Source organism: Harpegnathos saltator, unplaced genomic scaffold (genome assembly GCF_003227715.2).
Source record: "Harpegnathos saltator strain DR-91 unplaced genomic scaffold, Hsal_v8.6 scaffold696, whole genome shotgun sequence".
Classification (NCBI taxonomy): Eukaryota; Metazoa; Arthropoda; class Insecta; order Hymenoptera; family Formicidae; genus Harpegnathos; species Harpegnathos saltator.
This window is the reverse complement of record NW_020230533.1, coordinates 104,320-128,291: the sequence shown is the minus strand read 5'-3', so window position 1 is coordinate 128,291 and position 23,972 is coordinate 104,320. Positions and strand designations below refer to the sequence as shown.

General features: G+C 45.1%; 1 protein-coding gene across 2 annotated transcripts in view; it reads right to left on the bottom strand.

Annotated features, from left to right (window-relative positions):
- The window catches only part of LOC105187741 (RNA-binding protein 24), a 44,357-nt gene that overhangs the window by 10,888 nt on the left and 9,497 nt on the right, over positions 1–23,972 (bottom strand). For both annotated transcript variants that reach the window (XM_011148719.3, XM_011148722.3), the window contains exons 2-4: positions 23,473–23,877; positions 22,094–22,220; positions 19,033–19,093 (exon numbers count right to left, since the gene is read on the bottom strand). In XM_011148719.3, coding sequence (XP_011147021.1) covers positions 19,033–19,093; positions 22,094–22,220; positions 23,473–23,745 — 461 coding nt within the window. In that variant the 5' untranslated portion in view covers positions 23,746–23,877. The remainder of the gene's footprint in view (positions 1–19,032; positions 19,094–22,093; positions 22,221–23,472; positions 23,878–23,972) is intronic.

The window sequence follows — 23,972 nt, the reverse complement described above, 5'->3', positions numbered from 1 at the left end:
CACGCGTGTCGCCGATTCCTTGGCACTGGCAGAGAGTGGCTACGTTCGGCTGAGAGAAAGCTGCTTTGCAACTGCTTGTAAAGCTCATGAATCTGATTGGTTAGGTGGGTGCTCTTGGATCCGGCCGAATTTAAGAGCACGCGCCAATTAGATTCGCGAATTTTACGAACGGTTGCAAGGCGGTTCTTTCTGCTGTGAACGTAAGCAATGTCGGCCAGTGCCGGGAGCTCGGCGAGAAACAAACTCTCTTGATTGAGCTTCGCGTTACAGGAAGATCCTCGGCTCTTGGACGGTCTTTCGCTCTCGAGCAGCTCTCTACCAACACCAAAAGCACGCAACACCAAACGGCAGAGTGAGCGAGGGACCGAGTTCTCTTCAATCGATCTTCGCGCATACGTGACATACGAGCGATCAGGCGCCGAGGTGCGCTTCTGCGTCTCTCTCGATATCGGTCGGTGCGTGAGCGAGAGTAAGTGTATGCGGTGTTAAAGGTGTTAAGGGGGGGGGGGATTTTTACATGCGGAGCAGGCCGTTTCCAACGCTATTTTTACGAATTTTTTTAACAGAAACGGTGGGATCAATGGACTTGAAATGTTCACCTTCATTAATGCGCAAAGTATAAAATCAATTTGTTATCTATCTATATGAAAAGTACACACAAAACTTTTAAACGCGTTTATCTGGAAACACCATTTTCTTAAACTGTCGGCACGAGTATGCAAAAACTACTGAATCGAATAACTTGAAATTTTTGCACAATATCTCACAACAGTAGACATACCTCGAACACAGTTATATTTTATTTTATTCTTTTTTTTAAACATGATTATATGTTGAAAAAAGTTTCATTTTCGATACTTTTTTTTTTGTACAGTCATTATTTTTCCAAACTTGGCTTCACCGCCTTTATTTTAGTTTTTACGGACTATTATAACGGCAACCGTATATTTAAAAAATCTTTCTCAGTTCTTAGCTTCAGAATAGTGAGAGGCCCGAAATTATGTCGGCAGCAAACATAGAGCTTGCAAACGGATGACTGCATTTGTGTCTATAATTACAACATTGGATCAAATTTGTTCTTGTGATGTAACAAAATTTATTTTATACTTTGAACGTTAATGAATACACTGTGAAAATTTCAAGTTCATTGATCCTACCGTTTCTGTTGCAAAAATTCGTAAAAATAGCCTTAAAAACGTATAATCCGCGTGTAATTCCCCCTTTAAGGTCCTTCTACAATAAGAATAAGGCTGTAAGTGTAAGCAGTAAGAGATAGGGGCCAACTACAGTTGATTATTATAAGAATAATCGCCTGTGGTTGGTCTATTTCTTACTGCTTACAGCTTTATTCTTGCAGCTATTGTAGAGCGACCATTAGATCCTCGAGTTCCGAGATCGCGTAGACCTCGAAGACAGGGCTCACGAAGCTTCGACTTGATCGTGCAATGTCGAGGAAATCGAAATACCATCGTCATGTCCTCGTGTTGTTTTTCCTCTTCGAGGTATGCACGCTTGGAACTCTCGGCGAAACGGCCCGAGAACGTGTATCGAAAGTGTACACTCGCGCTTTCTCTCAGCTATGAATTCCCTTGCCGAATCTAGCAATTTCTAATTGCCGAGATTACGAGCATCTTGCTAATTGAGCCGGGAATTAAAATTCCTTTGGAAGAAACTCCGCCCGCAGCCGGTCGAAATCGAGCAATCAGATGTGTTGCTACTTTCGTAACGGAAATTCGCCAGATTTCGTTAGCTACGGGCAATAAATTATCATATATATAATTACCTTTCCACCGTGATAAGATCAACCCCGTATCCAACGGCAGGTCATCATCCACTGAGAGAAAACTGCGTCTTTCATACTGTACGTGTATGTGTGTGTAGGTATGAGTGTGTCTGGGTATGAGTGTGCATTCTGATCATGCGCCAATTGCGGCGTTAATATCGAGAAGATGATCCAATTAAAGCATTAATTAGCAGGAAACGTGTCACATCGTTTTGAATATTTTCTTCATCTTTTTCCTTTTGTCGTTTTCTTTACATTTTGGCGTTATCGTTATTAGGACGTAAAGACTGAGGAATGTCCAACATTTCAAGGTATGAATCGAATGTATAATAAAAAGTATTAATATTTTATAGATTTTATTATAAAAACCGTATGTATCTTTTCTGTATCACCAACTAGCATCAGTATGCACGCATAAGAGTGAGGGTGTGTGTGTGTGTGTGTGTGTGTGTGTGTGTGTGTGTGTGTGTGTGTGTGTGTGTGTGTGTGTGTGTGTGTGTGTGTGTGTGCGTGCGTGCGTATGTTACGTTGGATACTTGATCAGGACGGAACTTTCGAAGACGGAAAGGAAGGCGGAAGGAAGCAAGTCGGGAGGTGTGAAAACGGTAACGTTGCTCTTATTGTGGTATCAATAATAAGGCGGAAAAAACGTACGCAACAATCCAAGAAAAAATCTTTCACGTGTTGGCAAAACAACAGCAAACCAACGACAAACGTGTATGTAGGTGACTGCACGAAATATAAATACTTCTCGGCACACGGCACACGATTATCTAACACCAACGTTAGTACCTAAATTCACAGATCTAAGGAAACATCGCGAGTTCGCTCTTTCTCTCTTTCTCCCCCTCTCTCTCTCTCTCTCTCTCTCTCTCTCGCTCTCAGATTTCCGCGACCTTTGGATGCGTTGTAGAATAACTCGTAACAAAGAACAGGTATTTCTTTTACGATTACTTCAGCGCAGTTTAGGGGACGAGAACTCGACATTCCGATAACCTTGTCGAACGGGCGCTTCGACACTTCGAAAAGCACGAAAGCTGAAAGATACAAAGATAAATGCTCCGCTATACTTAGGAATGCTCAACGCAACACTATGATGGGGAGCTCTCTGTATTATCATCAAGTACTGACACGTATCGAAAAAGTGCTGGAGTCTTTTTTCTTCAGAATTCATTCGGAGACGAGACACAAGAGAAGAAAAATAAAAAAAAGAAAAACGAAAAGAGAAAAGGAACAATCGATGTCACATTGCGCGCGCTTCCGCGCAACGCGCAAGGTGCACGTGTGTTCGCGCGCCGTGCTATTCAATAAACTTGCTCGTTACGTTTCGCACGTCACTCCAACGACGAGGACAGGCATTGTTGACTGCATGCATTCATGCGTGTGTGCATCATACGTTACGCATTATGTAATGTCGCTTTAATCAGTTATATTCGATCTTAGTCGAACAGGCGGAATTGTCCAAGTTACATCGACGGGCTACCGCGTCGCGTCCCCTAATTCTGCGATCAAGCCAAGGTACACGCGTCACTTGTTCCGCAGACTATCGTAGAACGCGTCGAGAGAGATCCCCGGAGAACGTCTCGATGCGAGACACGTCCTCGAGACGTGTCTTCGTAAGAAAGAAAGAGAAAAACGATTGTACGTCTCGCGGTAGAGTGCCTCTGTCTCTCCCTTACGCTTTGTCTCTTTTACTCGTTGCTTCTCCCAAATCCCCTCAATTAATAACGCGCGGGAGATCCCGACTGTGAGCGGCGAGCGTTCTTCGTTCACCCGCGAAATTCGTTCACCGATTCGCTATTGTCCTCTCTTATCGACCGACGTGTACGTCTGCGAATACATAAAAACACATCGCGCAGATCAGTTCGTTGGCCAAACGCACGCACGTACACCGTTTTGCGGTCGAATCGTCGTATCATTCTTACGGAATACATTCACGGTGCATCATTGTCGCTATTCATTTTTACCGGTCTGAATATTTCATGGTATATTAATTGGCGTTTCTGCTCGTGTTAAGTGCTTAAACACGGAGGCGTAAATTGAAAAGTTGCAGAGATTCAACTCGGTCGACTCTACTGACGAGAATCTCGCCTGAATTCACACACGTGCTAGCAAAAGGGCGAGTATGCGCGAAGTCTTGCAGAAATGATCGCGAAGGTGCAATGAGACCTTAATGATTCCCGAGAATATCGACACGCTGAACTAGTTTTGGAACCGCGCTCGTCAACGTCGTCCGGCTCCAAAAGCACGAGAATAGGTTAGGCTGATCATCGAAATCCATCGGGATTATTACACGAGCGAGCCTTTACCTCGACCGCCATTCTCGGTAAGTAGTTATTAAAATCTCCCGCGGAGATGTTTACAGAGAGCGATTAAACGGCGACGACGACGACGAGCGACTACGAAACACTCCGAAACGCCGAAAGAGCCTGGCCTCTTTCCCAGAGACAGCCCTGAACTTTTTAACGGATCGATAATAGCCAGTGTCCAGTCTGCGAAGGAAATCAATATGTCGTCCTGCGGCTTCGAACGACAGGCTCCTCCGCCGCCACGTCGGATTGGCGGCCGGTGAGCATTATCACACAATCGCAAACAATCGAGAGCGCTCCGACACGCGTGTCCTACGTCACTTATTTCGTATGAGCGAGTCCGGTCGCGTGCTGCAACGGGGAAAGGAAAGGCCGGCCGTGATGGCCGTAGAAATCGACGACCTTGAATCGGAGCTGTCATCCAGGATAGATGAGCGCGCGGTCGATGAACATTACGCGACGTGGCTCGGCGCGGAAATTGATAAAGGTGGAAACACGACGCGTCGCATTGCGGATGGAGAGGAGGTGCTCTCTCTCTCTCTCTATCTCTCTCTCTCTCTCTCTCTCTCTCTCTCTCTTCTTTTTTTAGTCGTCGCTTCCCTCTTTGTTTCGTTTCTGTATCGTTTGATTTGCGTCACTGGTGAAGAAGTTCCGAGCGGGAGAATCCGGTTCTCGCCGATTTGCACGAAGACGGTAAATTGCGTGTTCGCGGGAGGAAACATTGAACGACGTGACAAAGAAGATTATTATTCCAAGTGGGCGTCGTTAACCCCCGACGCTATTACGGTAATATTCCGTCGGCGTGACCGCTCGTTGTGGCTCCTGCGAAAAGGTTCCAAAAAAATGTATTTTGTACGAGGAACGTCGGCGAACTGTCGTCGCGAGAGCGAAAACTGCAATTGTTCCATTAACATTCCCCGCGAGACCCGCTCGCACGGGAGTTACGCAAATTTCAAGCGACTCGATGTACGCGTACTCGCGAAAAGGAGATATCAATCGGCGACCTTGGCGCGGCGAAGGACAGCAGGAGGATCGGGAAACGCAGCGGAAGGAGAAATTTATGCGAAGATGCCGCAAATTTCTTATTTTAGTCCGAGTTGCTTGCGGAGGGCTTGAGCGGATATTCGCGCGCGAGGCGTCATCGAAATACAATATCCAGGGAAGTCGTTCTCGGCGCGGCCGAAGAAACGGCGATTCTTAAGCAAGAAGAATGGCGAGACCGACAGAAACTGATTATGATGGATGAAACGCGACGAAACGTCGCGCGCTGCAATCCGTCTGTGCAAACAAACTCGCGCAGATTGATAGCAGTGTTGGCGTTAAATTTTATTGACATTCAAGATTTTCTTTCTCTCTCTCTCTCTCTCTCTCTCTCTCTCTCTCTCTCTCTCTCGACCAGCTGCTGGACGTTTTCACCGGAGACTGATCGCACAGGTGATCAATTGGACGGACGTTGTAAAATTATCCCGTCTGGCGTCTCGTTCGCACCAGGGATCATCCATTCACTCTGTGAGTTCCCCGACGAATTCCCGCGAACGCGAGTGACAATCGGAACTTGTTCGTCGAGAAAACCTGGTCGCTTTCCGCGCTCGACGAATATACACGCGCGCGACAGCTGTTGCCGCTTAGGCAGTCGCCAGGAACGGCTTCGAGCAGGCGTTTGAGGAAGATACGAGAAGCAGCGCGTGCTAATTTCCCGCGTGACAGAGAGGCGTTTTCGAGCAGGAGCAGCGAGTCGCGCAGGCAAAAACAGCTTGCGCTATACATCGCGAGGTCAGGAGACAAAGAGCCCGATGGATGCGCGCGCGCGCGTGAATTCCCTTCTCCCTTTGTACGGTCGCGCTTTTCCATCGCTTTTTTCTTGTCCCTCCATTTTCCATTCGAATTTATCTGTCGGTCGCATCTCGGCCGAGCTACGTGCATTATGGATGGCTCGCGTGTCCTCAGCCCCACTTTTCCCATTCCGCCTGTCCCATTCTACTCTCCTCTTTCCACGTGTGTCTTTCGCCAGACCGGCGCGCGTCCGTCTCCGTCTGCGACCGGTGATTTCCAATCGCAATCGCCGTTCCGTCGAGAGAGAGAGAGAGAGAGAGAGAGAGAGAGAGAGAGAGAGAGAGAAAGAGAGAGAGTGACATGCGTGCGGCAGAAAATCTCGACGAATCGTCGCGGAATTCCACGCGGAAGGAAAGCGTCGTCTGCGACGATGTGGACGTTTCTCCGTCGTCTCAGTAGGCTTCCCCGAGGGCGAGGGTTCCACCTGATGCGCGTGTATGTGTGTGTGTGTGTTCCGGTGTAATTGTCCGTAATACGTGAGAAAGATCAGGATGCGCGAGCAACTTTTATAGTAATGCCGCTAACAGCGCTACTGTCTGCGAGCGCGGTGCCGAGGGAGCGCTTGTGAATTGTTTATATCGCATTTGTATCGGCCGAGAGAAATACGCCCTTCGTGGCTCCGCGTATCGCACCGCGTTTTTCTGTCGCGAGAACTGGCATAATCGATGGGGGGGACGGAGAAAATGCTCCGATCTCGTCGATAATTATAAACGACGCGGAGGAAGGCTACGTAACTCTGTGCCTGAGAGCATCCTCCGCGCGATCCCATCACGGTTTTCCGATATAAACAATATAGATTTCATATCGCTGTGCGATCTATACGATGCGTAGTCTTTTATCCGCCCTTTCTCCCTTTTTTCATTTTCCCTTTTTCCACGGGGCAAAAGGAAGAGCACGGAAGGAGGAAACGCAAGAAAATAATGCCTGTTTTTCTCTTTCTACTACTTCACTTCAGCCTCCACGAAAAATTTCGGAAATAAGCGAAATAATGCACGAAGAAAAGAGTGAACGCGGCGATTAACGAGCTTAGCGCGTTCTTCTCGAAGGAGCCAGAATTTCTTCCTTATGAACCAAATTCGGTTCCACACCCAAAGAAATATTCTATTTGTAAAGTGATTTTTCCCATAGTCTCATATTCTAAGCGAAGCTTTTTATGGATTCCTCTTTCAATAAAGAGAATAAAGTGAATCATTCGTCTAAAATTTGTTAGATATTATTCTGTTTTCCTTTTATTTCGAGAGGATTTCCTCTTATATCGATTAATTTTCTTCTTATATGAAGAGGAATATATTGATTTGAATGTCGGCTTTTTTGTTCAGTTATGCTCTACCTCCAAATATGAGCGAAAAAATAATCATATGCTCATGGTCAGAAATTTGGAACGCTTTTTATAAAAAATATGGTGTAACATGTAACGAAGATAATTTACCCATATTTGATCAAATACAGTTTATAATCTACTGCAAGAAGTTGAATAATATATTCTTTCTTTTAACTACATTTCACACAATGGGTTATGATGAACATCTTCGTAGCTATGAAGTCCATAATGAAACTGATTGGAAATTTGTTTGTTATGATGATCTTATTTCATTCGTGCCTACTTATTGTAGAACCGGAGCCAGAAGTACATCTATATATATATATATATATATATTACTGTTTGCTATATATATATTACTATATATATTATAATAAATTTTTCGAATTAACTAGTATAACCAGTAAGAATAAAGTACAGTAAGAATAAATAATAATCTTCAAAAAAGATCAAATAATTTGTATATAAGAGGAAATTTATATTAAAATCAATAAAATATGCATTATACGTATAACATATGATCCCTCCAACTTTAAGAATAGTGTGTTTATAATATTTTCCTCTTAATCTTGGAGGAATCCTCTAGAGACCATATAGGAGACCATATATAAGAATAAAATCCTCTAAAATTTAGAGATGATTCCGTTTGTTCCAAAATTACGTTTTTTTTGGGTGCAAGAACCGGAAATTCGATTTTTGTCGACGGAAACACGTTCAGTTCGTTCATTCGACGTTGCTTCGTCCATGTCGTGTTAATTCGACCAAGGGCGCATTCACACCTGAGCAGAAAAGCAGAAAGGCAGCAGCCAATCACAAATGGCGCTGATAGTCTGTCTCTCTCTCTCTCTCTCTCTCTCTCTCTCTCTCTCTCTCTCTCTCTTACCGAGAAAGTTTTTTTCTCTCTGTCACTCTCTTGGCTTGTGCTGTTCTGCTTTCTCCCTTTTTGCCCAGGTATGAATGCGCCCTAATTCTACCCTCCGTGTAACGGTACACGTCGGCTTCGTCGTTGGATGCGCGATCACTTCATCGACAGATTATTGAGATAACGCGGCATATTAATATCGGAGGTACGCATGCTTTTGGGATTTATTGTAATCTGAAGATGTAGAAAAACGCGTTACAAGATTAACGCACGAAAGCAATATATCGGCGCGGCTGATCGGATCGGCTGCGGCGGATAACGCGATATATCGCATGAACCGGCAATTGTCCCAACGAATTTTATCGAACAGCCGTATTCCCCGGCGAGAATGGAGCCAGAGGTGAAAGATAGATCTGCAATTGGTCACGCGAAACACGCTATGATCGATTTTGCTACATTAGCGATAAGGAAAATAACCGAGGCGTAGCGGCAATGCTAATTGCATTCGTATCGGCGATGCGCTCTATACGAGGTGTGTCCTAGAGCCATCGCGCAGTCGTAAATGTTTGAGATCAGAAATTGGAGAAAGAATCGATCGTTTCACAATGCTCAGGCACAAATCACAAACCTAGTAAATAAATAAGCAAGTAGCAAATAAACCAAGTAGACCTAGTTCTTTCGAACCTCGGGAGTTTCCGCCAAGCCAAAGATTGCGCAAGATATCGTGGAACAAGACATCACGATGGAAAAAGAGAAATTATTCCCTCGTCTATCGGCTTCAACGACGAGTTCGCGAAAGAGAACGGAGAAAGAAAAGACAGTCTCGTACAGGGCGAGGGCGAAGTAATGTCCGCGCGAGTAGTGTCACCACCATCGGTCTGTACCTTTCGTCCTTGAGACCTTCGTGCGGAAACGGGGCGGTCGGTTTTAATGGACGCATAATTTCTACGATGAAGAAGCGCTCTGTGACGACGTATCGCGCCCGACAGCGACGCGACCTTTCGCTCGATCGATGCAACGTGCACACGTGCGGCAACGAAAAGTGCACGTAAAAGTGCCTCGTGTTGCGACGGTTCCCGTGAAATTTAGCGCGCGTCACGACAATCTAGGAGAATAGCCCGTTCCTTTTTCTCGCCGATGAACGATCGAATGCGGGTTGAGCGGAGCAACAAGTTCCTCGGGGCTGGACGCGTCTCCATCGCCGCGACACCGCTGCGAGATGGAAAAAATCATCCACGCTCGCAGCGTGAAACGGACGATGACGAAGCGGCTCCTCACGAGGTCGGGAGGAAAACTCGTTTCCAGGTAGGCTTTTCCAGGCGAGACATACCTGCGATTAAGCCCCGATCGCGCGTCCTGGAATTCCGTGCGCGTCTCTCGCTGGAAAAAACGGTAGGCTGAGAGAGGTTGGCAAGGTGAGGGACGTGAAATCGTCGCGCAGTCACGAAGAGGTCCCGGCCCTTCGTGACGGATCTAAGTGACCACCCTCGATTTCCGACGCAAAGTGGCCGCGCGTCGCGATTAGGATCTCTCGACGTTGCCCTACGTGCGCTCGCTACACAAATACCACCGGGGCAGCGCGCGGGAGGGTAAATCGCGCCGACGGGGCTTGTTCAATCAGCCCCATTAATTCGTGCGTGCTACGACCCCCGGTGCCTACGGCCACGATCGTTAACGTGCTGAGGACGCGATGGGGCGCGGAAGTGCGCGTTAGCCGAGCGGAAACCACCGAATCACCTTGCGCGACACGTTACGCGCCGCACAACGGAGAACTTCGCCTGTTCTACTAACCGGAATGTTAGTCCTCCCTTTTCTCCCTTCCTTCAAGCGGCGCCCGATAAATTATCGAGCGCGCGATTGATTCGGGCTCGCGATCCGCGTTGCCTGGGGGATCCGATTATCTCCTCGTGTGCAACAACATTTGGTACGCCCGTACATTACGGGCGAAAGTTACGTTCGAAGAGTGGCGATCGCCGTTACTCGTCGAAAAGTAATTCACCCAAGAGAAGTAATTTCGGAACAAGCGGAATCATCTAAATTTGAGGATTTTATTCTTATACGCGGCCTCAACAGGATTCCTCCAAGAGGAAAATATTATAAATACCTTATTCTAAAAGTTAGAGGGATCGTATGTTATATGTGTAGTGCAAATCATTGATTTTAATATAAATTTCCTCTTATATACAGATTATTTAATTTTTCTTTTTAAGAGAATCATTATTTATTCTTGCTGGTTATATTAGTTAATTTGAAAAAATTATATATAGTGAAAAATAATATATATATATAGATGTACTTCTGGCTTCAGTTCTACAATAAGTAGGCAGTAGAATGAGATGAGATCATCATAACAAATAAATTTCCAATCAGTTTTGTTATGGACTTCATAGCTACAAAAAAGTTCATCATAACCCATTGTATGAGACATAGTTAAAAGGAAGAATATATTATTCAACTTCTTGCAACAGATTATAAATTGTGTTTGGCCAAATATGTGAAAATTATCTTTGTTATATATTACAGCAACACACATATCTTTTTTGAAAAGTGTTCTAAAATATTCTGATCCATGAGCATATGATTACTTTTTCGTTCACGCCCGGAGACAGAGCATGACTGAACAAAAGTAGCCGACATTCAAATCAAGATATTCCTCTTCATATAAGAGGAAAATTAATTGATATAAGAGGAAATCCTCTTGAAATAAGAGGAAGACAGTTAGAATGATATCTAATAAATTTTAGATGAATGATTCACTGTAATCACTTTATCGAAAGAGGAATCTTTTTCCTGTAAAAGGCTTCGCTTAGAATATAAGACTATGGGAAAAATCACTTTACAAATAGAATACTTTCTCCGGATGAATTCGTTATTGTTTCCCTCGCTCGTTCCACCGAGCTGTTGCCGAAGGAAAGTAACGTGTGACTACGTCACACATCACGCGTTCTTCTCAACCCTGACCCCCGTACCGTAGCGAGAAAGCTCGTCTTGTGAATTGTAATGGAGCCAGGGCCCATTAGTCGAGTGTAATCTCCTCTAGTTCGACAGCCTCGGCGAGAAGTGAAGTTCCAAGCGAACGCGATGCAAGTTCCTTCAGTCAAATTTTCCAGCTCAGAGAGCTTCGGTGCCAATGCGACCACAGGGGTGCGCGCACTTGGGGAACAGCTGGTCATGGAATAAAAAGAGAAGAGAAATGCCGAAGGGCAGACCGCCTGCAAGGCGCGTTCGTGCGATATCAATATTTCCGTCTGGCTTGCACGGCGTTAACGCGCGAGCGGAACTCACACATCGCGGCCCGAGCGATCTCGGCGATCTCGCCGACGTCTCCTCTCGTTTATTCGCGAACTGATAAGTGTGTCACGGAATGCGACGCGGTCAGTTTTCACACAGACACACACACACACACACACGCGCACACACACACACACACATGCAGACACGTATGCGCACGAATGCAACGGCACGTGGTGGCCGCGCCGATCGCAGACGATCGTCGCGGCTGTGCGTTTCCGCATGGCGCGCTTGTGACATTTGCACCTACGAGAGCGAGTGAGTGCGCACTTGCGTGTGTGTGGGTGTGTGTGGGTGCGCTCGTCGGCCACCGGATACATCCGTGCCACCTGCTCGACGCACCTACGCGCACGTGTGCGCGAGCGCGGCTGGTATATGTATATGCACGACGAGACGATGCGCAGTGCAAGGATTGTACGGGCGCCGGCGCCGTGGATAATCCAATGGGATGATCTGCCAATCCTTGGAAAGCAGATCAGACCAATGGCGGCTGGAGGGTGGTGCCGCGGCGATTTAATTGTTGCGGGAACGCGTCGGCGGATCCGCCAAAAATAAGCCTCGGCGGGTCTCGCGCAACGCGAAATCGGGCGGGGGGGGGGGGGGCGAAGGGAAAGGAAAAAGCGAGGAGCGCGTCGGAAATTTCGTGCGCCTATTCCATGATTCTGCACGACCAGCGAAAGATGGCGACGGCTCTAGATCGAGGGCTGCTCTAGATGCACGTCCGATAAGGGCGCCCGATAAAGATGATTGATAAAGGCGCGAGCGCGCTGTGTGTCGATTCTTCATTTCTCTCGTCCACCTTCAAACTGGGGACGTATTTCGTATTGACCGGATGGTTAGATCGCGAGATTAAAAATGCGTGTGCGATGAAAATATATCACTTTCGCCGCGTACGTTGTTATTTATGTATAGCGAGATGGGAACGACAGATGTCATGTGACAGTGAGTCATGTCGATGGGGAGAATTTATTTCTTAGGCGTCTCCGCGAAGTCTTGCGTCACTCGAGAAAGAAAGGGAAAAGAGAATAGAAGCGCGGGTAGTTTGCGCGCATTTTGAAAAGAGCGACACTTCTTAGGTTACTGGGCTCCGTCCGAGATGATCTTTCCGAAAGCTCGAAATGCAAGCTTAAATGCGGCCTCAATGTATTTATGTAAATGCGATACAGAACGCTCGCTACCGTCTACGTCTCGTGGCGCGATGTTACGACTTGCGTCAGAAGATCGACGACGACAGATGGATGGAAGCCGCGGCAATGAAAATAGAAATGGACCTTTAAGCGCACTGTACGTGCGCGCGCGCGCGCGCGCGTGTGTGGGTGTGTGTGTGTGTGTGTCACGCGCGCGAGCGCGCGCGTGCGTGCATGTGTGCGTGGCCCGTTTCATCTCTCCGAAAGAAATGACCGTAGACCTTATTCTCGCCAACGGCGTACGGGACGGAAACGAAAACGCTTCTAACGATACTCAACATTTGAATCGGTCGCTGCACAAAGAACGTGACTCAATGCTCATACGAGTGAGTCAGGGGAGCGAGCGATATCTCCCTGAAAAGATATCAAACTGCGCAGAAAAAGAGCAACACGTGCAGCTGGCGATGTTGGACGACTGCAATCTGCGGGGGCTCGATTCCGCACCGGCCATATCCTACCATACACCCGAATTCATTTGCAGAGTCGTGTACGTGTGTGTGTGTGTGTGTGTGTGTGTGTGTGTGCAGAGAGGAAAACAAGGGAAAAGAGGAAAAGAAAAGAGAGAAAGAGGCCGCGAAGCGTTCGCGCAAAACCGCAGAAATCTCCGGAGCGGCCGTCTCACTCTCTTCGCAGAAAGATATTTCCCTACGAGACAGATATGGAAACGTCCTTCAGCCCTTCGAGACCTCCCAACTCATTGTCGATTGCAAACGCAATCGACGCAGGTGGGAACGAGCGGAAATGACGACGGTGCGAGCACGACGGTGCGGCGTAAACGAGCGCTGAACTTTAAAAGCGATATCCGCGACGAAATCGCCCTCGCCGAGAACGGCCATTTAAATCGCGTTAGAATCCTCTCGATAGGGCCCTCGAGCGAACGGTGGCAGCTTACGGGTAGACAAGCTGACACGGGGGACAGGTGGTGCTAAATAAAGACTGGACCGTCGCCAGCGCAGTTCCAACATGGCTGGCCGAGACGCTCTCGACGTCGTCGCTCTTCGTCGTCGCCTCCACCGTCGCCGTCGTCGTCGTCGTCGTCGTCGTCGTCGTCAGCGTTCGCTTACGACGACACAGATTTACCAGCACCGACGGAATCGTCTCTGACGTCTACCACGTCGGCCGGGCCGGTGTTGGATTTCACTTTTCCACCTACGTTTCGCTAATTCGAGGACGCGCGTCGCGGCTCCGCTCATCTACGCCTATGTGTGACGCCGACGCCGACGCCGACGCCGACGCCGCCGCCGCCGACGACGACGACGACGACGACGACGACGACGACGACGCACTTGCCAATAACGCGTGTCGACGCGGCGGGGTAATTTGGTGTCGGAACAAAAAATACCCGAGAGAATGATTGATCTCGTCGGAGAATTTATAATGGACCTCGACCTCGTCGTTTTAGCTTAAAGCTGAATCTCGCTGTCCGCCTAGGCGGCGCATAGTGGTCAAAACGGCCGAAAACGTGGTCAAAACCCATGTTTTTAACATTTTTTTTAATTATTATTATATCATATTTTGTCAATTCTAAGTCTTTTCTAGACTTCTGTAAAGGTGTATTGCAAAATAATTCCATTTATGGGAGTTACGAGTACGACTACGAAATTCATGAAAATCGCAAGTCTCTTATACGATTTTAGGAGGATTTAATCAGATCATTAGACTTTTTCATCGATGTTTAATGTTTTAATGTTTCAATTGAAACTCAGTTCTAACGGAATCTTTTTATTGCACGAATAAAAAATTCTTTTGATCAATTAAAAAATTAATTACCTTGCAATGCAAACAAAAATTTTGTTGAATTAACCTTACTGGATATTTCTAAATAAGATGCAGAGAATATTTTCGATCACAAAAAAAAGTTGTTCAACGTTGTGAAATTTTTATAAATAAATAATTCAGAAGATTATGGTAGAGGTAATATTCTAAACTTCGGCTGAGAATAAAAAATACAGATAAAAAACAATTGGTTAAAAAAATATCGCAGGAAGAATATTTGCTCTTAGTTTTAGCCGAAATTAGTTTCGGCAAATTGCCGAAACTCAATTTCTTCCCAACTTCATGCTGCGATTACAATATTCCGGCGCAGTTTGGCGTAGACAAATTTTTTCTTAGTTATTTCTATGTATCATTACATTTTAAGTTCTGCAAGAGTCATAGCACCGGTTCATAACGGGGACTTTGAATCGCAATTCTTAATTAGAGTTACATTTTACACAACAGCTCCATTTTGCTTTACTCAGGAAGCATATATTTATATTAATTGCAACGAAAATTTAATAAATAACAGTGTTATTAGAAGCATAAATCATACAACTAAACATCGATGAAAAAGTCTAATGATCTGATGTAGTGGCGATCCTGTGAATGGAATCACAATTGTCATACTGATTGTAGCTCCTAAAATCGTATAAGAGACTTGCGATTTTCATGAACTTCGTGTACTCGTAACTCCCATAAATGGAATTATTTTGCAATATATCTTTACAGAAGTCTAGAAAAGACTTAGAATTAACAAAATATGATATAATAATGATTAAAAAAAAGTTTAAAAAGTGGGTTTTGGCCACGTTTTCGGCCGTTTTGACCATTGTGCGGCGGCAGGCGACAGTTCCCTTTATTCCGTCCAAACCGTCGTCGCTTAAACGGATAATGAGAATCAGCCTTTACGCGAGAGTCACTCTCGACCTTTGCATGGGGCCCGCCACTGAATCGCAAAAAAGCGGTAGGCAAAAAAAAAATGAAAAACGGACTCTCTTCGCGCGTTGTTCACATTTCTTTCACGCGATCCATTTCCCCGCGGACGAGGAAAGTGTCGGGACGTCTCCCGCGATCTCCCATTAACGAGCGAGGAGAAAGGGAGGTCTCGGATTTCTTCGTAAGAGAACACCGCCGCTCGAGACGAGCGACTCGGAAAAGAAAAAAAAGAAAAATTAAACCCCGCGAAAGTTTTGCCGTCCATGTTGCGACTGTGCCCTCTCTTCTCTCTCTCTCTCTCTCTCTCTCTCTCTCTCTCTCTCTCTCTCTCTCTCTCCCTCTCTCTCTCTCTTCCACAGTCGCGAACAATAAAGGCGCGAGTAATAATCGCAAGAAGCATCGCACTCTCTTCTTCTTCTTCTGCTTCTTCCTCTTCAGCGGGCGCACCGATAACGGCCGTTATACCTACGCTTGATCATGCTCTGCAAACGACAACTGCCCGCGAGTAATCAATTACAAATAATAAAAAAAAAAAAACGGAAAGAAGAGAGAGGAGATACACCGTGTGTGTTCCATTGTCTCACGACAGAGAGCTACACCGTGTTATTTAAAAGTCCAAAAAAATCACCCACGTACAACACCAAAAAAAAAAAGAAAAAGAAGTAAAAGAAAAAGAAATACAACACCAATAGCGACACCAAGTGTAGTGTAAGCTTTCACCACACACACAAGGTTATTAATATTATATAGTGGTTAGCGGATCCTACGCAGTCTCGACTGGCATCCGTATTCCACGGAAGACACTTCGATCGACCTTTTATCGCATTCCAAGGAGGAACGTATCTATATCACGTCGCGCTCCCGTCCTGCAACTCGGAAACGCGCGATGTGTCAGCCTGCCGGAAATAATTTTGCAAAACCGCCGCTCTTCTCTCTTTCCTATCCGGCCCAACCGCGCGCGATTCCCTTCGTCCGCGGCTCGATTGCACCACAGTCGCTTCGACTGAATTTCTTTCGCCTGCCTGTGCCACAGATAAGACCAGTAATCCAAACGGGAACAGCGAATCAGCGAGAAGGAAATTTCTTTTCTTTTTCTCGAAAAAGACGAGATCGAATCGAGACTCTCTTTCTCTTTCTGCCCCCCTCCCCTCCGCTCCCCCTTTCCCCTTGCTGGTGCAATCAAGTCTATCACGCGTGTCGTCCGTACTCGATGAAATTTTCGTGTAGCATTGCAGAATCTGCCGGGCCAAACGAGGTGAAGCACGATAGAATCGATCGCAGGGTGATGAAAAATTAACGCACACCGTTCGTGTCTCGGTGCCGGTCGATTTCCGGCGGAGAACCCCCTCCCGTGAGGAGGAGAATCTCACGGTCCGCGAAATCGGCCGCGTTCCTTATTATTCGACCGAATTCCAACGCGCGCGCGCGCGCGCGCGCCGCCGCCGCCGCCGCCGCTTCTCATCTCTCTATTCTCTCTGGACCGCCGTATGCTCGTTTCTTGTTCTTGTGGAATCGCGAAAGGCGTCTCACGAAAGGCGAGCGCGCGAACGCGAAGCGTGAAGAGAAGTCTGCATGGTCTACGTACCCCGAAAGACTAAATATTTATAAGCAACGGCCGGACGGTTTGTGCTCGCGGATCTGGATGGATCAGATACGCTTCTTCCTTGGCTTGCGTTAATTTAACGAAGAAATCTCCCCAACTATCCCGGCTTTTTCACGCGGCATTCTCGCGTTTCTTTCTCTTCTACGACGCTTCTCTCTCGTTCTAAACAGTGCAATCGGGACCGATCGGACGCGCGCGGGTGGAGATCAACTTTAGCGCGCAAAAGCCGTCCAATAAAGTATCTCGCTTCGACTAACAGACAAATAACCCCAAGACGCGAGAGGAAGTGACGCGACTCGGAAAGCCGTACCTAAGGTCCGAAAGTCCGAAGGTCTAAAATTGGAAAATGTTATTCTTGCAGCGTTTCAGCGTATTTCCCACCACCAAATGCAAACCAAGACAGCAACATGTAATCAACAGGGTACAATATATACAAATGAGCGTGAAAATAAAGAATCGAATTGCCGAAAGATGCACGACTCTCGAGGGTATGGTGCGAAGTGAAGAAAAAAAAAGAAAAGAAAACATTTTGTATTGTTGACAACTACCTCGGGAAAGGACACCGCTCGTGACGACTTTCTCGCGATAATTTCCAACCGTAATTTACCACAATTCGCGTTATCGATAACCGCGTTAATCGACACTATCTCGTATTTTTCATTTCAATTTGCGCTCAATAAGTAACAGAGGACGATTTACTTGACAGATTTTACGTTTCCTCGGCATTTCGAGATAATACTCGAAGATTTGCAAAGCGCTGCGCGATTTCTCAAGTAGTTTAGTATACCCGATATACGAAATTTTGCGAATCGTGTCACACAGCAATTATTATCTCTCATCTCGCTTTCTGACGTCGCAAACGAGAGGCTGTCGATTTGTTGGCATATATCGACTTTGTCGTGTAAAATCATGTATTGTGCATTTTCAGGCTACTGAGCGGTGGTGCCAAGTCGAAGAGGTAACAGCTCTATCGGTATACTGCGATATTATTATCACTACGATTATCATTATTAATATGATGCTTATTAAGAAAAAAGAGTGTAAAGAGTGTGAAGATATGAAATTAAGAAAAAAAAAAGAAACTAAAAAACCAGTAACAAACAATCGCATCAATCTCTCAGCAACCGCAATCATTGTCATCACTTCACGTCAGTTTCACCAAGAAAAAAAGTAACAAAAAACCACAATCAAAGAAAAGTACATTAGGAGAAGAAGTACAGGCCGATCCCCGGAAGATCTTCGCTATATACTTCACGGAAAGAAATTCGTAGGTACTCATACTGGTTTCTGATACGTGTGCGTGTGCCGCTCTCTCTCTCCCTCTCCCTCTCCCACTCCCTCTTTTTCTTTCTTTACTTCACTGATCACTAATATATTTTTTTCCTTCTCGCTCTTTCTTTCTCTGTCTTTGTCTCTCTTTCGCGTAAATAATGGGGTCCTTAGAACGGCTCTTGGCCCTCTCAAGGATCTCGGAAAGAGGACTCTCTGCTCGTCTCCTTACGCGCGAGCGTCAGGATGCTGAAACGTTATATATATTGTATCTTTAAAAAAAAGGCTCGTTAAACTATTCGACCGTTCGATTCCGTTAAGTGAGTACCTTTTTAGTTTTTCTCTCTTTTTTTTTTTCTTTTTTATTTATCTTTTCAAAACGTTGCGTTATTAATTTTAATCGCATCCCCAACGTTTCCGGGAGATGACTGCGCGGTAGCAAACAAAATATTTCGTGCGCTCGCTGCAAGGATGGCTCAAAAAGTTCCGCAAAACGCGAAAGACTCTCGATTCTCGTTTCCCATCAACGGCGGACGCGTCGATGATCTCGAAATCTTCGAAACTCTGCCAATTAGCAAGTCTTTACAATCCCGTGCAAATATCCGTGCATTGTGTAATTTAGTTTGCTCACGCGGTCATCAAGAACCGAAAGACCGCTCTGGAGAACGAAAAAACGCGCTTGAGGAAGTTTAGTTTTTTTTTCCTTTTTTCTTTTATTTCTTTTATTTGCAGCGAGAGAAAATTTAGTAGCCGATGCAGCTACGAACGAGATCGCGAAGACTCTCTCCTCGACTTAGAGACTATTTTGATCTAACTACCAGTTACGACATGTACGTTCTTAATACCCCTTGACAAAGCACATCAATTGAGTGTGACTTACCCATATTGCCCAGGAAGGACTGCTGGATATCCAGCCCGGATACCTGCAGTGAACGGGAATGCTGGAATCACACAAAAGAGGAAAAAAATTAATGAATTCAAGTTTTCAATAATTAAACCTCACTTTTGCCGCTTCTGTTGCTACAATCGAGCATGCCCGCGGAATTTTTCACCATTTCGCTTTTACGTCGCGCGGCAAATCATTTGTTCGATATCATTTTCCTGGAAATAGTACCGCTTCGCTATTTCCAGAGTGCCAATAACGATTCTCGTTTCTGAGATTAACTATCGTCATATTTCAACACCGTTTTATGGAAAAAGGAAGTCGCAATATATCGCAATGCAATGTAATACAATGAGATCATACCGTGATCGCGTTTTCTCAACATTTTGATCTCTCAACTTCTCAAAGTTGATTTCTCAACTTTTTCATGATTCAATTGCATGCCCCCAATATCTCGGAAATTAGATTTTCCGGATCATGACCTTTCGACTTTCGGCATGTTTTCATTTTTCGGGAATAATTTACCGAAGCGAGAATACACGAATTTGACAGAAATACGAGCACGAATGATAACACGTATTAATAATAACACAGCGGATTTAACAATTCGTTAAAACGTCACGTGCAAAGCGGCATTGTGTCAGATCGAAGTTAACGGGACGAGTGGTCAGACTGGTTCATATTTTTAGTCGAAAATCTGTGTCATCTTCCAGTAAGGCCATGTTTTATTCATTAGTATAATCAATATAGAGCCACAGCGTTCCGTTAAATCCCACCGAATCGATGTGTACGAAATTATCATTTCGAAAATAACGAGTTTGAGATCTTCCGAGCGAATAAGTTGAAAACTTGCATGATTCATGGTGAATACAAAACTTCACCTGCTCCGATCATTCAGCGAATACATAATTGAAAGAGCGAGCAAATATTTGCGTATTTTGTCATTTCCTCTCTTCCTCCCACTACCTCCCTCTCTCGACTCATCCAAGCGTGTTATCGGAATTGTCTGCTTCTTAACGATCACTTAATAATTGTTATACGCTATGCGCTCGTCGTACCGTCAAATAGGAACGGACACGAAGACAGACAGAGGCAGACACGTAGACACACGAACCTACATATTGAGGCACCGATGGCATGCTTGCTATCTCAGAGTGCATTACAGCGTGCAATAAACTCGAAATGGCCATGCAACTGAATATATCACAATAACTCGTCCTTATCGAGAATATGTTTCGCCTTTTACGTCATACTATGATGTGATATATATATATATATATATATATATATATACCATGGTATATATCTGCATGGAAACATTAGCTACTATTGAAACAATTACGCCATAGTCAAGTTTTAATTTTTCAACTTCTGTAAAAATCCTACTTGTGTGCGAAAATATAAAATTTAAATCCCCTCGTATAAGATAATAAATGTAAATCAGGTGAGATATACTTGAGCTCATGAATATATAAATTATTTAACCGTCACACAAAAGTATATATTATATTTATAATTTATAAGCGTTTTCTTAATTATCATTTGCTCGCGTTATTACTGAGAGGAAAAGATATCTAAATGAAGAATATTTATTTGCTGAATACTAGTAACATGTTCACTTGTATCTAAGTAGATCGAACAATTGCTTTCATGAAAAAGATTATGGTTTCAAGACAATGCATATTTTCTCCTTTGAAAACAATCTTTCCCTGTGTAAAAATATCCACACACATAAGTAAATACATATACATATATATATATATCGCTAGTATTCAATATATTTTTATCTTTCAGATATCTTTTTTCTCACAGTGTACAATAATCGTAGATACGTCAGTCCACATTGGCACCCGACGTTTCACTTCAAAAACCCCACTCTCTCACCCGACTCTTGCTAAACTAGAAACAATCCTCGCGCGTCGGTAGAAAGAAAAACGAAGCAAGCCCAGTACTCGGGTTAAGGCAATTTTAGACTTAGGTCTCGAAGCGCCGAGCTATCTTGGCCCGAGGCCACCGAGAGAGTTCGAGAGAGTGACTCAGGGGACACTTCGCGATCTGGCTGATCGTCGTTCCGTCTTTCGCCTTCTTCGTTTCGCGTCCGCGACGCGAATCGAGGTTTCATTACTTGCCTGAATCGGTTGCCTAAACAGCGATTATTTTTCATCTAACTATTTTCGCGTCTGCCTGTTGGACGCAAGCCTCGGGAACAACAATGCGGACTATTCTCATACATCTCGACGTACGAAAATAGAGGATAGAAGTTTGTGCGACACAATATTTTCCACGTAGCGTAGCAATGAACGTCGAGGATCGATTGTCTTGGTTATAACGCGCTTCGTCAGACTTGGACGCGCGCGGTCAATGAATAATGCGACGGAATTATTATCCTCCGCGTGCAAGATGCGCGCGAGAAGATCGCGCGTTCCCGAGGAGAGCTGGCGTTGTGTCAACGACGTAAAGCTCGTGACTGTGACGCGCAAAAATCAAAAACACAAGGACCGGACGAGAGGAAGAGGCAGATCGCGATCCGCTCGCGCGAGTATCGATTCCGATCGTGAGTCCGTCGCGCGATCCGAATAGCTGAGGAAACGCGCTCGAGATTCCGCACGGTCGCACGGCGAAGGGTCAAGCGCGGCCGCAAAATGCCGCCCTGTCAATATCCACTTCATGAAGAATTCAACGTGAATAATCGATTGAATCCGCTATTGAATCGGTTAGTAATGGTTAGATTAAAAATCAGGACATATTTCATGAACCTGTGTTCCACCGGCCCTGTGAGGAATCGCTGCCGAAAATAGAAGACAAAGGTCGCGCAGTACATGCACGTCCCTCTTGCCGGAATAATTCACTCGCCCTGGTAACCGGAATTTAATACGCCATGACGCTTACTCGTATTAATATCCGATTAATATCCGAGTGTCGAACCGCTCAACAGCGATCGTACGTATCTTCCAATCGATAATATGTCGAAAGCGTGAAATATGCGCGTAACGAAGAAACACGACACTTGAATCGACAGATCTAGCCGTTAATATAGCAAGCGATAAAGCGCACTTACTCGCTTGCAAATTACCCCTGGGCTTAGCTCCAAGAATGGCCAAGTTGACGTTTGCTTTTCGCCCGTCGATGATGGGGTTGGGGTCTTTGCATGCTCTCTCCGCTGCTGGTTTGTCTCCCATAATCACCTGCATACAGAATGGTCGATTATTTCCCAATTATTTCCCAGCCGGCAAGAAAATGGTCGGATAGTTGTGTGTGTTTTACGCGTATCGAATTGATCGCCATCGCGTTTATACATTTCCTCGAGAGTGATATAATTAAAAAGCTATAAGGACCAATCACTAAGATTGGAAGAAATTGCTCGCGTTATCAACATTTTTAAGCGACTCTTAATTAATCCGTAGCGATTAAATATCTGAGAGCTTTACGAGACAAATATCATATAATTCAATAAAAATTAACTTTATTCACAAACGGATCAGGGCTGATAGATTTTATAGGACTACTAAAACGCTAAACGCTTATCCAACGGTGTATGTCGATCAATCAACACGAAACGCAGTCCATTGCTTTCCAAATGAGTCAGCTTCTCATTCCAATAAAGATGTTCGATTAACAAATGTTTCGAGTGTCCAATTTCGCGAAATTTCAATGTGAATAGTAGAAAACGCCTCATGTCCTGATGTTAATCTGCCAAGGAATAATACGGCCAACGACTTGCTCATTTCCATATTATCGGCATACGTATGACGCAAGCGTAGGCAGTACAAAGAAGTAGATATGCAGACTCATGGGAAATACGACGTATATGGAGAAAAAAGGGGGCATTATCACAAACGGAAAGAGATCACGTTTGTATGCATGAGTGTGCGTTAAAACAGGTTGAATATCGCGAGCTATTAAGTTATCACCATCAACTCGTCTAATTAGCTAATTGTAATAGCAGCTATCGACTCTCGTACATGGTAGTCTTTCTTATTGATTCCCCGACGAAAATCGCAATAATTACAAGACGGACATTCGCGCGAAACGCAACTTGTACGTGTCGGGTCAAGTAGGGAAATAATCTCCGAAACGAAAACCGTAGATGTTACATTTGTTCTATTAAGTCGATGCAAAAATAGTTGCGGTTCATTTTAAGTTTAACGCCGATTTTTTCTACTTACCGTTATCTTTTCCAGAATTCCATCTTGTAGGAATAAACATGTACTTGTTTCCCGTTGGGAGAAACGTGTGCAGGCCAATGGACTTTATTTTGATTAATAAATATAATTTTTAACTGATATATGCGTCTTTATACTCGATAGGTAAAAAACCGCAATTATTTTTGCACCAACCTAGTACTATTTACTATACATTGTACACGTGTGTATTTGTCGTCACACCAAAAACAAAGAAACACAACTCAACAAGGCTTTTTAGAATTAGAATACTTACGAAACCATAACCCCTGCTTTTGCCGGTCTGCCTGTCCGTGATGACGACTGCCTCCTCGATTTCCCCATAAATGTTGAAATGCTCCCTGAGACTTTTATCAGTAGTGTGATAAGGTAAACCACCGACGAAAAGTTTCGTGAAAGTCGTATCCTTTTGTTGCGGTGTGGTTCCTGCTAAGGCCCCTAGTCCTTGCACGAGGTCGTCGGGTCCTGGGGCCCCTACTGCGCCCACGGCACCAACGGCACTAAGACCCGCTGCACTCGGCATCAGCATTCTCAAAATTTTGGCGAGGTCACCGCCAGGTGGAAGAACGACCTGCTCAATCTTGAAACTTTCTTTGGTACCTCGGTCAACGTTAATTACGCCGCAGGCAGTGCAGCATTTAAACAGGATGCACACACGTTACTGCAAAGAGAAATGAGAAATCCGCGTTAAAGTTAGAAAGAAGAGGCACGTTAATTATATATCAAATAGCGTGAAAATATAGTTTAGTGTTTGGA